Source organism: Seriola aureovittata, chromosome 2, assembly GCF_021018895.1.
Source record: "Seriola aureovittata isolate HTS-2021-v1 ecotype China chromosome 2, ASM2101889v1, whole genome shotgun sequence".
In the NCBI taxonomy this organism is placed as follows: domain Eukaryota; kingdom Metazoa; phylum Chordata; class Actinopteri; order Carangiformes; family Carangidae; genus Seriola; species Seriola aureovittata.
The window spans coordinates 3,250,844-3,266,209 of NC_079365.1; the positions used below are offsets into that span (position 1 = coordinate 3,250,844).

Sequence of the window (15,366 nt, forward strand, 5' to 3'; positions counted from 1 at the left end):
AGGCCTGAATTAGTCTTGGGATAAGGTGTCTAATGTTTTTGGCTTGAAAATGAGGACTGGACCAACACTACAGACCAGTCCGACATATCTTTGTGAAACTGGCCCCTAGAATCTCGTGATGGAGCAGTACTTTATTAAGTATCTTTAAGTTGATTTGCCCATTAATTTGTCAGCCAGTAGCTTCAGCTCCAAAAACACCAGTGTTGATGGTATCTTGCAAAACCTTGTATCAGTCAGACTGTGGTGTTTATTTATATGGTGACCTGGGAATGATTCACCCTGCCGACTTTCCATTTGAAAGGCTATCTGTTGTATTAATAGGCTGAGGCAGCAAAGCACACACACACTTTCCGGGTGGGAGTGTTGTAGGGTGTAACACTCTCTGAATGTTCCTTGTGGAGCGGCAGAACAGGTGATAAAAGCAGGCTGAAAACAGTGAAGATAAGACGTGCTCAGACTGTGAAGCTGTTTATTTTCAAAATAACATCTGAATTAAAATGTTGCTACAATGAGAGAAAAATAAATGAGTATTCAGTGTGTTTAGTTGGAGGTGAGTTCTGCTGACACTTCCACCAGTAGATGGGGATGTTGGCTCATTGTTCAGCCTGAGCAGAAATGAGAACAACAGACCACCAGTGTGCAGCACTGATGAGGACAAACTGACTCTGGCACCCGGCTAAAATTTAATCTTAATTTTTATTGAGCAAATGACAACAGTTTGATCATCATTTATTGATTGGTTTATAGATATAAATGTCATGTGACAGCTGAAACTGCACATGCTGTGTGAGGCCAGTCTGGAGTTACATCAGCAGACTGGTTTATTCCTGCACACGACACAGGAATTTGTCCGGCGTATATGAGACTGCATGATTTTGACCCTGAGATAATTACAACACAGTAACATAGAAAGATATGTCCAGTAATAGAGTGAAGAGTACAACACATAACAATAACATGATCATCAGTAACGTTACATTATTCTTCTCACGGCTGAAATTTACCTTACATGAATGTTTTCTGTGTGATGTGCACTGAATTTTCAACACTTACATTTAACCAGGTCACATCTATAAAAAAATAATATACACCAAATACTGAACAAAATGTACTATACGAGGGATCTGCTACTTTTTTCTAACCACATTATAAATTGGGTGACTGCTGAGGCCCAAAACTGAGAAAAGTAAATAAAAAGTGGAACTTAAGACATCAATAATTAACACTCTTAAATACTTAGTGTAGAAAGAAACATGAAGATTTAGAATTTTCCTTTAATCTCTGGTCAATTGGTAAAATAAACTGAAATTCATTCATTCATTAGCCATACCACTTATTCTCCTAAGGTGATGCACCTTAGCCAGCTTGGAGCCAATCCCAGCTGACATAGGCGAGGGGTACACCCTGGACAGGCCAGTCTATCACAGAGATGACTGAAATTGTATTTCTTTTTTAAAGTAAACAAGTCAGATAAATTTGTTCCATGACCAATAAAAAAAATAAAAATTATATCTTTTTTAAATAAAATAAAACTAAATTAAAAAAAGGTGTTAAAAGGGTTAAAATAAAGTAAAATAAATAAAAATAAATTAGGTTTTAATTTAATTTATAATTTTTTTCTTGTTTATTCTGTCCCGTAATTGGTGGTAAACAAACTGTTCAGAGGTTAAAGGAAAAATATAAAACTTTCTTTTTACACTCCAGTCTAATTATTTCACTAACAAATCAAAATAAACTTTCAGTACATTTTGTCATTTTCGGGCCGACACAGTGCCCTTAACTTCTAGTGCTTCGATGGTTTAATGGTATCTTCAGACTTTAAGGAATAATTCTCATGAAATTAACAATTTACATGGAGGTAAAAGAGTAGAGGGTAGAGCAGAGCACAAACCATCGACCCAGACTTGGACTTTGTCCATATGAACAAACTGTGTAAAACTCTTGTAACAGTGGTGCATCAAAGCTAAATTACATGAGCAAGAGTCAAGCTGAAAAATACATAGGTACATACAAATACAAGGTTTCTCAGGAAATATGATTGTTGTAGCACGTCTGCAGAGAAATAAGCAGAAAACCAGTTTGAAAACATTTTACAAGAACCTTGAATATGTTTGAATGTGGGGAGGCATCACCTAAAGAGTCTGCACATGTATAAAACATTTAGCACCATACGAAATAGTCTCTTCCTCAATCGGTTTGGGTTTACACTGTGCTGGTTGTGATGAAGACATAGATCCTTGCAAGGAACGAGGTGAACGTGCCCTGCCTCAGCAGCTTCATCTCCACGTCTATTAGGAAGTCTTTGGGCTCACGAACCTGTCTCTGCAGGTAGACAGCACCCGTGAAGCTGTTTAGCTTCCTGGTGTTGAAGTAGCCCTCCTCGTTGCCCTTGGTGATGCCGATGACGATGTGGTCGCCAGAGTAAGCGGGGGAAGGTCCGATTCGAAAGATCTGTGCTGGAATGATGATGTTGGTCTGGAAGCTGAGCTGGTAGTACGTGATTCGCACAGGAGAGTTGTGACAGTCTACGGAGTTGCTGGGACAGCTGATCCGCTCACAGCGTCTGAAAATGATAGAGAGAGGGAAGGTTAGCGAGACTATACGTCGAGGTGAGTTACTTTTGGTGACATTATACTGGAAAATTAAAAGCACTATTGTTAAGTGCATTTAATTGGCAAAAACAGATATATTCAGCATCTTCCTCTTGTTGAGCTTTTTCTTGGTTGAGAGACCTGCTACCAACTGTTTTGTTTCCAGTAACTGTGTGGCTCCAATGTCACATTCACACTGTCAATATAAAGGAGTGTTTTTCGCATGCGTCTCCTCCATTACTGTGGTTGTGGTGTGTTTATTTCCCTTATGATGTCACAGTGCTGGTATAAGAGGCTTTGTTTAAAGTAGGAAGCTACACAGCAAAAACTGCTTGATACATCCAATTTATTTTACATCAACTGTAACAAAGCCACTCATTATTTTGCTGTGTCATTTTAATACAGCAGCTGTGGCTCAGGAGGGAGACCGGGCCGTCCACTAATCTGAAGGTCGGTGGTTCAGTTCCCAGCTTCTCCAGTGTGCATGACGAAGGGCATGGGCAAGTTACTGAACCCCAAACTGCCACTGATGTATCATCAGTGTATGTATGTGTGTGTATGGTAGAAAAAGCACTGTACGAATGTGTGTGAGAATAGGAAAACGTGGCTTGTAATGGTCGATAAGACTAGAAGTGTTCCTCCGACATTCTGCTGTGGTCTCTTCCTACATGGATCCATCATTATTATATATTATTACATTATTATTAAATATTATTACTGTATTATTGATTGTTATTATGATAGTCTCTGTATATACATATATAGGTAAATATTTGAATATATATTTTGCTATTTCATTATCATAATAATGTTGTGCATCATGTACTCGCTATAACCATAATTTTATTATTCAATTATTTATTATTTTACATTCATTCATCACTCTTGTCATTATTATTGTACAACATGGACTCTCAATAGAACACACACACACACACACACACACACACACACACACACACACACACACACACACACACCCAACATAATTCAATCTTCACTCCTAAATCTTATCTTATATACACTATCTTATGTCAATGGTGTGTCTTGTGTTTTATGGTTTCCTAGTCCCAGTTTCTATGTCACATTCTGTTCTGTCATGTTCTTTCACCAAAACAAAAGACGACAACAAAAAAAAAAAGGCTAGAAAAAGTGCAGTCGATTTAACATTTACCATAAATCTGGCAGTCTTCAGTCTGCAGCGTGGTTCCATACACGTCAGTGATTAATTAATGGAAAGGATTTAATTTACACAATAACTAAGGTAAAGTTTCAGTTTCACTTCTCTCCTGTGTGTACACACATCTCTCTCTCGTCTGATTCTCTCCTGAATGAAGAGATGGGATTCACAATCTGTGTTTCTTCTAGTTAGACTACAAGCATCACTACATGTAGCACTGCTAGTCCCCGTCACCGCCCTGTGCTGCAGCCACTCAGTGAAAAGTAGCACTCCAGGGCCAGTGTACAGTAGAGAGCAGACCTCCTCTAGTGGCTGTTTGCGGGGCTTTTCCAGTCGGTAATCCAACGCTCTGTGACTACTTATCCATCACATGTCAGATTTTACAGCCTCTTGATGAAGTGCACCATAAAATTTGCACAACTCAAGCCAAAACAAGAGTCTCTTGGAAGCTGCTGCAGTGAATCACAGGGTGGCACCAAGAGCAGAGCAGGAGCCATTCTACTGTTGGCCGCCAAGTCCACTCATAAATGAAAGATGTCTCTCCATCCTGAGCCAGGCCACGTCACACTGAGGTTAATAAGGTGTCTCTTGATAAGGCTGATAAAACCCTGCTTGTGGACTGAATGGAGGGTGTGTGTGTGTGTGTGTGTGTGTGTGTGTGTGTATGCTGTTTCTGTCCACTGGAATGCAGAGGAGCGAGAGCTGCAGAGACTGCCCCAGGAAGCACCAGGCTGATCAAAGCTATCTGACTTCATCGCGGCGCTCGATGGGAGTCATGTTCATTTACCAGCCAGCCTCTACAGCTGCCACAGGTTCACAGCTAACAAGGCCCTTCTGTGCAGTATGGCGCACAGTTACAACATGGATGTACAGTATTTCTCATTAGAGGAGCACAGGCTGAGAGGAACAGATACGGATACAGATACCGGTTGATGCTTAAAGGGGCAGGACACCAGGTTTCTGAAGCCAAGGATAATGCAAAATAACCATCATATATGTACTGTGCAACATTAAAGCATAACATGTCAGATCTTCAAGATGCTGAGAGATAAATGTGACTCACGTGTCTGACACCTTCTTGTAGTTTTGAGGACATTCGAAGGAGAGACATCTGAAGCCTCCCTGCAGGTTGAAACAGGTCTGTCCATATGAACAGTTGTGGCTGCCAGATGTGCACTCGTCAATATCTGGAAAATAAAAAAGATTGAATAAAAAGGGGTCATTACACTTTTTCCCAACTTTCTCAAAAATAATGAGAATGAGACCAATCTCACTCGTGGAAATGGACTGAACAGCACAGAGCTGTTTAGTCCATTTCCACGAATGAGATTGAACAAGAACATACACAATATAAAAGTTTGACAAAACAGTCCTTACTCTTACTGTATTATTAAAATTATTTAATATTTTGGGATATACACTCATACCACTGTCATCATGTCTGCCTGTTAACCAGCAGCAGGTGATTAGCTGAGCTTAGCATAAAGACTAGCATAAAGAGTTGTGTCTGCTGGTTAGTGCCGCTGGATAGTAAACTTCATTTGTGGAGCGCTCCCACAACAACCACAAATTGTTGTTGTAAAAATTGATATACATGTTAATTAGTGAGACTTACAGGTTCTGGTGAGTGGATTTTTTTAACGAGTCAGAGCCAAACAAGCTTTTTCCCCTGCTTCCATTGTTTGTGCTCAGCTAAGCTAATTGTCTCCTGTAGCTCCTGTATATCTATATACATAGAGATGTGACTGTGGTGTGGATGTTCTCATTTTACTCTCAGGGAGAATCTGTGCATGTATCTGTATGTAACCATATCTTTAAATGTCAATCTATTCCTTAAAAGCTTCAAAGTTAATTGGTATGGATGAGATCATAGAAACTATTTGCTTAAATATGAACAGATACAGCCTTGACCTTGAGTCGGAGCTGTTTTTTCAAACTTCATCATACTTGTTCCTGAAGATGAGTTGATTACAAATTTATATAACTGCATTTTACCTTAAAAAAAAATCAAACTTTAGTTCTTACTAGTGGGTCATCGTTTTCACAGTCTGCCTGCACGGAAAAAGCTGGGAATGTTATGTGAATGCAGATTTTAAGGGCTATGTGGGGCTGTTTCTTTAATTAGTCCTCTTTGTTCTTTTAAACAGACTTTAATCTCATTGTTTCATTATTTTTAAATGCACAAGAAACATAAAAGGGGCTGAAGACTGTCAGAGTCTCTCTGGAAGGAACAATATGAGCAGCCAGTTTCTGCATTTTTAACAAAGTTTCTTTTCCCTTTAGTTTTTATTCCCTTTAGAAAAAGTTAGAGAGAGGAGACACAAAATAAAGAGTTATGACATATTGCAGAGTAGTTGATATCATAAATGAATTCAACTGTGCACTATACAAATCAACATCAAGTCTACACCTCATTTTTAATTCAGTTAGGACCAATTAAGAGTTGTTTTTAAATTTCAGGCTGCCTGCGGTTTCCAATTTGTGAAAAAAATACATTAAATGAATTAAAACTTTAATACTATATATATAGATTTTCTCTTGATATGATTCATTTGCAGTTAGCACCCTCATATGTTCACTGAGGCTTCACCTCTGCAGGTGCGTCCGTTGGCCGACATGGTGTATCCCTGAGGAGGACAGGCACACTGGTAGCTGCCTGCAACGTTAACACACTGGAAGGAACAGAGGTTCCCGATGCTCTGAGAGCACTCATCAATATCTGTTAAAAACAAACACACACTTCTTATCAGTCACAGAACAGCCCTGTGTGGAATCAAAGAGCAAGAACAAGCTAACCTCAAAGCCCTGTCACCCCACACAAAATAAAATCTGCTGCTTTCACTCTGGTCTCTGGGTTTCAGTCATAGTATGAACATGAATCATGGTGTTAACTGATTTGTTTTAGGGCTTATTCCATAATTCAAGAGTTTTTAAGATTAAAAAAATTGTTCTTCTTCTCCCAGTCTGTCTGATTTTCCCCTTCTGCTCACATATCTCTTCAATGTGGAATACCATTCATCAGTAATAGGAGGGTCAGGAGAATTCCTAGTGGGCCGTTAGCATTTTTGATTATTGTGTGGGCTAATAACAGTGTATTATAAAAGTAGGCTACCTTGCTGCACCATCTGGCCAGCCTGCACTGTGTGCTCGCAGCACCTTGTCTCTCCCAGCAAGCAAGCCCCTAACAATCCACATTTGCAGTAGAAGGGTAAATGAGTGGCCCCTCCTGAAGTGGTAGGAGGCAGCAGTGAAAGCACATTGACAATGCACGATATGCAAATGATGAGTTCAAAGGATAGGATGCAGTTTCGGGGGGCAAGTCGTAACATTGAAGAATTATATTGCAGAAACTTACAGGACAAACGTTAGGACTGCTACATGTAAAAATCTCAGACAAGATATTCTATAATAGGTGTAGGAATTTTTATAGTATAATGTCAGAAGTCGTTGGGTGCTGAAGCGGGAGAATGCTGCTTCACTGTTCTAATTGTGTATGTACTGTGCTCAGCTGTGGTACACTGCATGTGTATACATAATGTATATATCTATACTTTATACTAGCTGTCCTGCTTTCTCCAGATTTGAAATGTAGACCAGACTGTCTGCTGCATTAAACAGTTTTCTGCTTTTCTGCTATTTTTAAAATGATGGCTGGCTGAGGGTAGAGCAGCTCACTGCCTTATTTATAACTCTTACATTGCTATTGACTTTTCGTTCAATACCTATGAGTACTGAGATGAATGAATGACACTGGGACACACACTGAAATGAATCCTGAGTTAGTTGGTTGGTAGAGTGTTGCTTCATGTACTGGTGAGGTCCAGCTGAAGGAGTAGGCTTGCATGCTCACATGCATGTCTGTGAGGGTTGAGTTGTTTTTGGATGAACCCCCTCAATGCAGAGGGAATGTCTGTGTGAACATAGTCTCTGTTGTTTTCAATGTTGTTTTCTGCAGTCTCAAAGGAAAAATACATAGAAAACCCCACAATAACAACTACTATTGACGACTAATGTAAACTTGCTATGCGAAGATATTCAATATGATTGCAGTATATTTTTATAACGAATTACAGACAGGATGAAGAGGGTATGGGTTTGCCTTAGAGTTGCTACATTTGTTTGACATTTCCACTGATGAGCAACAAAGTCTGACACTTCTAATTAAAATTTTGCACAAAGGCTTTAAAGTTGCATTGTTCTTCTTTTGTTTTGTTTTGTCTCGGCCACTTGGTAGTAGAACAACTTCACAGCGGTGAAAAACACATATGCTCCTAATGCACTTACACGAGTACACCTATACAATCTAAGGTCCATCCCTCCATCCATATTTGTTTCAAATACTCTGCCCCGCTCATGCTTGTAAATGGGACGAAACAACACTGAAACCATATACTATAATACAGTATACTACTACAAACTAAATAATAAGCATATTAATGCCTCAATCACACATGGTGTCAATCAAAACCGAGCTTTATTATTTTTTTAAGGTAGAATTTACGGCCAAGCTCTTGTATTGGATTAAATTACATTTCACATGTGACTAATAAAAGATCCACTGAGTGTAACTGACATATTGTCTTCGCCTAACATTGAGACGTTAGCAATCAATCGTGTATTTATACATCTAGCAGATGGAGAGCAACATATTGTACATCTAATGTCCAACTGGTAAATGTAAGACCAACATTCACTCTACTGTTAGATTGCTTTGGTCTGCACCACCCCTACCAGTCTACCTGATTATCTTGGAGAAAAAAATACCTTCACAGGTGTGTCCGTCCTCTTTCAGGTAGTAGCCTTGGCGACAGTAGCATTGATAAGAGCCGTAGATGTTGGCGCACTCCTGGCTACAGGGATTTTTATCACATTCATTAACATCTGAGAACAGAAAAGAGATGATTAGATTTCTCCCTGTTTTCCTAAAGGATATGTTTTGACACATTTTTAGTCAACAAATCTTATAAAAATTCAAAAAGCATAGCAGCCTATCTCTTGAAATTTTCTGAAATCACTGCCCTGTCTGTGGCTCTTTAGAAATTAGTCATAAATATATGGTTTTATGTTTAATGGCAGTTAAGATGGATCAGGCTTTGGATACATGGTTTTATAGTTTTAAAGTGAAATTTGTTGACAATAATGTTTTGATGTAATAAAAAAATCAAAGAAATGATCAGCATCTATATAAACATCAGAAGAAAACAAAATAGGAAATTGACAGGTGATTTCTGCAGAACTGCGTTGTGGAAACTGAAAAAAAAAAAAAGACTGAGGTAAAGGTAAAAATAAGATTTTCGCACATTAGCACTTCAGCCATTTTGATTGTGCAACAGTGGCTCCTGATGCCATTTGTTATTATACCGCTTCCTGAAGAAGGACAAGCTGCAAGTGTCTGGAACGAATTAATTTGAAAAGCACTAATCAAAATCTAATCATGTTGCTCAGACAAGCTTTTATAATAAGCCTTGATAAATGCAAAGCTTCACCTTTGCATCATGAACAGAAACATTCACACAACTTGATTAAGTTGCCTCAGCAACAGCTGTGACAAGCTGAACATAATGTGACTCACGCTGCTGGTCAACTTTGCTCTTTGAAGCACAACCATGTCTTCAACACATTGACTGATTATGCCTGAACCTTGAAACCATTATGTACTGTACGCACTGTGAGACGCCTCAACATCCCAGACATGAAGACTAAATTAAATTCCACCAGAAAACTGTTTTTACTGATAACAGAGACTTACAAAGGACTCATAACAGTTTTCTATCAATATATATATGTAATCTCCAAAGTCTTGCATTTGGCTTTTGATGCCAACGCTCTCCCCAGTGGTTTACCTTTATGCCTAAGTTCAAGGAAAATAAGACAGTCCATTTACACAAGGTGGCATTTAAATTCTCAGTATGTTAGGAACAAAAAAAAAAAAAAAAAAAAAAAAAGCTTACCTTCACAGTTCTTGCCATCAAATGCTAGAGAGAAGCCAGCTGTGCATGAGCAGTGGTAGGAGCCTGGGGTGTTTTCACAGGTCTGGGCACACAGCCTGCCAGGATAGCGCCAGCACTCATTTACATCTGTCAGTACAGGAGTAAGAGCTATTAGACAGCAGGCAAATACCTGCAGGCCACCAAGGACTCAATGCCAGCTCTCATTCTGACACACACATAACTATGTAGTAGTGTGAGACTTCTTCACCTTGTTAGCCAAGTTTTCATACTCCTACATACACTTCAGAACTTGTGTTAGGAACTCTTGTACACCTGCTTATTCATGCAATTATCCAATCAGCCAATCATGTGGCAGTAGGGCAGATACAGGTCAGGAGCTTCAGTTAATGTTCAAATCTGACATCAGTGACTTTTGACTATGGTGTGTTTGAATGCAAAGTGGTGCGTAACACCATTACATATACGTTGATTAGTGATGAAGACTATTTTTACTACCTCTGGCCTGTGGGATGGCAGTGCAAGATCTGTCTGTCTTTGTCTGCCACGAAGGGGAATCTACTAAAGAATTACAGGCTACAGCACGTGACATTTGGTCGTGGGCAATCCCAGCCATATCTGTATCACAGTTGCCCTTACTACTTTGAAGTGTCCAGTTTGCCATGCCTGTTGTTTTACAGAGAAGGATCTTCATCTGAAGAGCCATGAAAATGTAATTTGTGCATTTGAAGGATAAGACTTGAATACAAATATATACAATACATTTATGAAGCACACAAAATAGGATTTGTGTCTTCTGCTTTTGAGAGATTTTATGCAAGATGTGTATGAGAGTCACCATAATCAGGCCGCTGACATTTTGATTTACCAGAGGCCAGTAATGGTGAGGGCACGAGTTTAGACAGTGATCAGGAAAGTTCTCAGTTCTACAAAAAACCGGCTGACTTCTGCTGAAGTTAGAAATCTGAACATAGGGTAGTGCAGTACAATATTTTCAATAGTTATGAGCTGAATGCAAAAATATACTTTGTTAACACTTGTATGACAGTGTCAACAAAAACTGATCATTACAGCCATTGTAAACGTAGAGTCTATGGCAGAACAATTGTATTGAATTGCATTAAATTGTGCAGTTGCTCACTACCAAAGGCACAGGTTGAACCTTGCTTTGACATTACTGATTCTGTTTCACGTTGTTGATTGGACACCAAAGCCCACAACCTGCACTGGTTATGTGATTAGCAGCCATTTTAAACACATGCAGTATCTATAGAGTTTTATTTTAAAAGGTCTGCTGTGGTCATCCACAAATCATGTGCTACACGTGTGTTTTTACACATAAATCCCTGCTCCCTCCGGAGTTCTTTAGTTTTTTAGTTGTATGCATGCATGCCCCCTATTGAAATGTGTGTAGTGATGTAGTGATACCACTTGGCTAGCAAAAACAGTTTCAGTAAGGGTATGGTTCATAAGGCAAAGGGCCTCCACTGAACCATGAACGGGACACAGGCCCATTCAGAGGGTGGATGGTGATTTGTAATATGACAGCCAATTATTTAGAGTCTGCAAGTGTAATGAAAACATTACGTTTGTTCTTGTGACATTTGGACAGCAATTTATAATTATGTGTTTGTGTACTCTTAAAGCCTTTCCGCCTCTACAGCAAGTGTTAATTCACTCGGACTGACTCAGATGCTGTGGAAAAATATTCACACTCAAGGTTCTCTTACTGTGTTTTTTAGATTATATGATCATATCACATACCACAGCTTCTTTGTGAAAGGAGCTTGCTCAGGTCGTGTGCCATTTATTATCACATGACAGAGGTTCTGTACTTGGGTCTCATATAATTAACAGTTTTGTACTCACACATGAAGGCTGCAGAGATATGATCAAAAGCTCCAAAAAGCTAGTGACTGAACCTTTGGTCTTTAGAAGATCTAATCACAGATCTAATCACAGAAATTCATCTCCAAGTTCAAGGATAAGTCACCACTCTCAAATTACTGATTGTGTTCACATAATATTAAAAGGAGCAAATGGATGAGAAAGGAATTATTCAGTTAACACTTGTATTACCTGAACATGACAGCATATGATCTACGATACACACCAAAAGATTGTTTCATAGTGATTTGAACTTATTAATTACATTTTTACTACTATGTAGTTATCTAAAAAACCTTACATCCCTTTCTTACATTTAGTCAAGTCTGACATCTCTTCTGCCTCCACAGCACCTCTCACTTCAAAAACCGTTTGGACAACAAAACCTCCAATCTGCCTGTCATCATCTCACAGACCTGACACAGCGATACGTACCAGTGCAGCCTTTGCGGAGAGCATCATACTGGTAGCCCGTCTGACAATCACAGCGGTAGCTGCCAGGGAGGTTGTGACAGATCTGGCCCACTCCACAGCGGTGTGTCCCCATCTGACACTCATCAATGTCTAGACAGGCAGAGAGAAAGATAAAGCACCTCATTGATGACCCACTCTGCACCCGTCTGGGTCTATCCTAAACACAGTCAAACTCCCACTCACACCGCGAGACACAGTACACCCCTCTGTCTTTCATTCACACAGTCACAAAAATCATTTGGCCTTTAATTGTTTACCTGAAACTCTGGAGGACTGTGACCAAATTATGTTTCATATAAACAAGCACTAAAATGATTAGTTTCTCTGCTCTACATCAGTGTTGGTTGAATCGTGTATATTGGGCAAGAAGCTTTCATCAGAAATATTTTGCAATGTGATAATCAACCGAGAAAACAATCTCACCAAATGACATGATCATCAGCGAATGGAGTTTGCCCAGTGGTCATGGGATTGTGGATGTTCAAACTTCCATTTTTTACTGAGCACTATACTTTATCTGATGATGAAGATCATGTGATAAGACCAAAAGTTCCAGAATAGCTACTAAATAGTCCTTGTGGTGAGACTACTTTCCCAATTCTTGTTTCCAAGGTCAAGGATGAACTTTGAACCTCACCCAACAGATTTACTGATAATAAAAATGAATCATTAGTTGTGGCCCTAATACTCTATATACAGTATAATCTAGTTTGACTTAATCCTGGTAGTTTTGCTTAAATAGCGTTTATGACAAAACTATAAGTTTCTGAAGTTCAAAGACATTATCACAGGGGAAGTAAACAACTTGGGACACTGAGTGAAAAAATATGAAACATTTCAGCTAACAAGGCTGTTCTAAGTGCAGTAGTAAGGTATTGGATTAAAACATTTGCTAAAAATCTGTCTCTAAAGTACTTTAAATCAACATTCAGTTGATTAAGTGATCAACAGAAAATGAATCAACAATAATTTTGATGATCAGTAAATGAGTAAACCAATTTTTCTTTTGCTGGCAAAACATCACCCTCGGCTCTATTTGGCTTTATGCGTCAGTTGAAAAAATAATCAACAGATTAATCAATGACCTCTGCAGTGTGTTGACTCTACAAACAAACAACTCTATCATCTGTAATATTAAAGAACAGTCTTTCCTTGTGGTTGCATGGGCCAACAGAAGCTGGCTCACACTCCAGCTCTTTCCTTCAATGCTGGGAAGTAAACATGTCTATAATATTTTACACTGCTTATTCAAATAATTATTCATTCATTAATAATAATAATAATAATAATATATATTTTATAATAATAATAATAATGACTATTTGTCTGTCTCTTTTTAGACTGTATATCTGCATATCTTTAGCTAACTATGATATTATTACTTGTTTTGTCTGTTGTTGTTGTCTTTTCTTAGACTATACACGCTTTGTATTGGAACTATGTTAAATTACATTGTCCCTATTAAATGAATAAATAAACTAAAAAAAAAAAAACTTATTTCATTAAAACTGAATACTGAGATTCCATACTTTGGGGGATTGAAATGATTAATTATTTCAAAATGTTATGTTGTCAGTGTTTAATCTTCTATCTTGTTTTTTCCAGTCTTACGATTGGCTGTCTGCTCATTCAGATGAAAGCAACAGCCAATCATCTGACAGGCTCTGCCCTGTTTTTCCTGATTGACAGACTCTGAGAAGAAAACTAGCATCATGAAACAAAAGACTCACGGGAAAAGGTGTTGTTAAATAGAAAATCTGATGGATTAAATAAAAATAAAAATGACCAGCAATAAACTGTTATTGCAGAAAAAGAAATCATAATAATGCGCTGTTATTTCTTCTTCTTCTTATGTCTTATTTATTGATTGAATTTCAACTCATCCTAACTGGCCGATACCTGGGCTCTTTTTTGCCTCTTGTGGCATTATGTAATGCATTTGAGCATTTGTGTCATAGCCAATACCAGGCTAGCATCACTGCATTCACATCTTTCCACAGCTGCCAGCCTTGTGCGTCCATGCTGTTGTATTGAAGAGGGGAATCTCACCGACACACTTGGCTCCGTCGGGGCTGGCGTGGTATCCATGGCTGCACTTTATGATCTTCTGCTGGCACGTGTAGGAGCCCACTGTATTGATACAGTTAAAGCCTGAGCTGCACGGCTCACTCAGGCTGTTGCACTCATTTATGTCTGCGGGGGGGGGGGGGGGGGGGGGGGAGAGAGAGAGAGAGACAGAGAGAGAGAGAGAGAGAGAGAGAATCAAGCCCCAAGACAGCTGAAAAATTATAGTTCCACTGGAGAGTGATTGTTAGGAGGTTTAATCCTGATTGACAGGTGTATTTCAACAGAACAATTATAGACTTGTGTTACTTGTTGACCTGGTGGTGGTAATCATGCTCTCTTAGTATGTAGTGGTTCCAATGCCCCACTTCATACAGTGTCAAGGTAGATTATGAATTAAGGACTTTGAGGTAACTTGAACTGCAATTAGTGGTGTCTGCTGGCTGTTAAGCAGCACTAATAATCATTATGTGAATTGATAAAGCACTTTGAGGGACAGTGCTTGAACAGCAGTTGCATAAGTCACACAGTTTGCATTATTGTGGTTCAAAGGGGTTAATCCAAAAAAATCATAAAAACATTTCAAAACAAAGAAGATACAGAAGATTTTCAGAACTTTACATTTGTAGAATTAAGACTTCCACCCTCAGTGACAGTTCAGTTATGTAAGTGCAATCATCTGCTGGGACTCATTAAGACTGATGATTACTCTGCTCTGTGTGGCTGTATATCAGACAAGGTATATGACATCAGGAGCACCCAGAGGTGAACATTATGATTACTCCTTGATATTTCTCCATTTTAAGTTGATAGTGTTTCCTTTTACACTGGTAAACAAATTGTTGGTCATTTAAAGAAAAGCTTGTATTGGGCTCATTTACCAAACTGTTTCTTAGACAGATGCAAGAACTTCCTGGAGTCTAGTCACCATGAAGTTACCAGGCAACTAGTCTCCAAGAAGTCAAGAAATAATCCATCATATGATCCTTAGTAAACCCACAACCTGTCATTTTTACACTTCTCTTTATACCTTGCCCCAAAATATATAGCCTGAACTTCACCAACTTATACTTTAGTCATGGAAATGCTGTTAAACTCAGAAAACATATTACTTGCTGCTAAACCTGAATAACATTTAAATAGAGATCATAAGACCCTGTGCCAGTTGTGGACTGCCGAAAAAATCATTTCATACAACTGGAGAAAACAACATATTGACTGG

The 15,366-nt window shown here is 38.8% G+C and overlaps 1 protein-coding gene across 2 annotated transcripts in view; it reads right to left on the bottom strand.

The window, feature by feature from the left end:
* Positions 1 to 677: 677 nt before the first annotated feature.
* The window catches only part of fbln2 (fibulin 2), a 78,669-nt gene continuing 63,980 nt past the window's right edge, over positions 678 to 15,366 (bottom strand). The window contains exons 11-17 of one of the 2 annotated variants that reach the window (XM_056403753.1): positions 14,130 to 14,273; positions 12,042 to 12,170; positions 9,723 to 9,848; positions 8,536 to 8,652; positions 6,362 to 6,490; positions 4,835 to 4,958; positions 678 to 2,563 (exon numbers count right to left, since the gene is read on the bottom strand). In XM_056403753.1, the coding sequence (XP_056259728.1) occupies positions 2,203 to 2,563; positions 4,835 to 4,958; positions 6,362 to 6,490; positions 8,536 to 8,652; positions 9,723 to 9,848; positions 12,042 to 12,170; positions 14,130 to 14,273 (1,130 nt within the window). In that variant the 3' untranslated portion in view covers positions 678 to 2,202. The remainder of the gene's footprint in view (positions 2,564 to 4,834; positions 4,959 to 6,361; positions 6,491 to 8,535; positions 8,653 to 9,722; positions 9,849 to 12,041; positions 12,171 to 14,129; positions 14,274 to 15,366) is intronic. The other variant, XM_056403761.1, reaches the window with a different exon arrangement.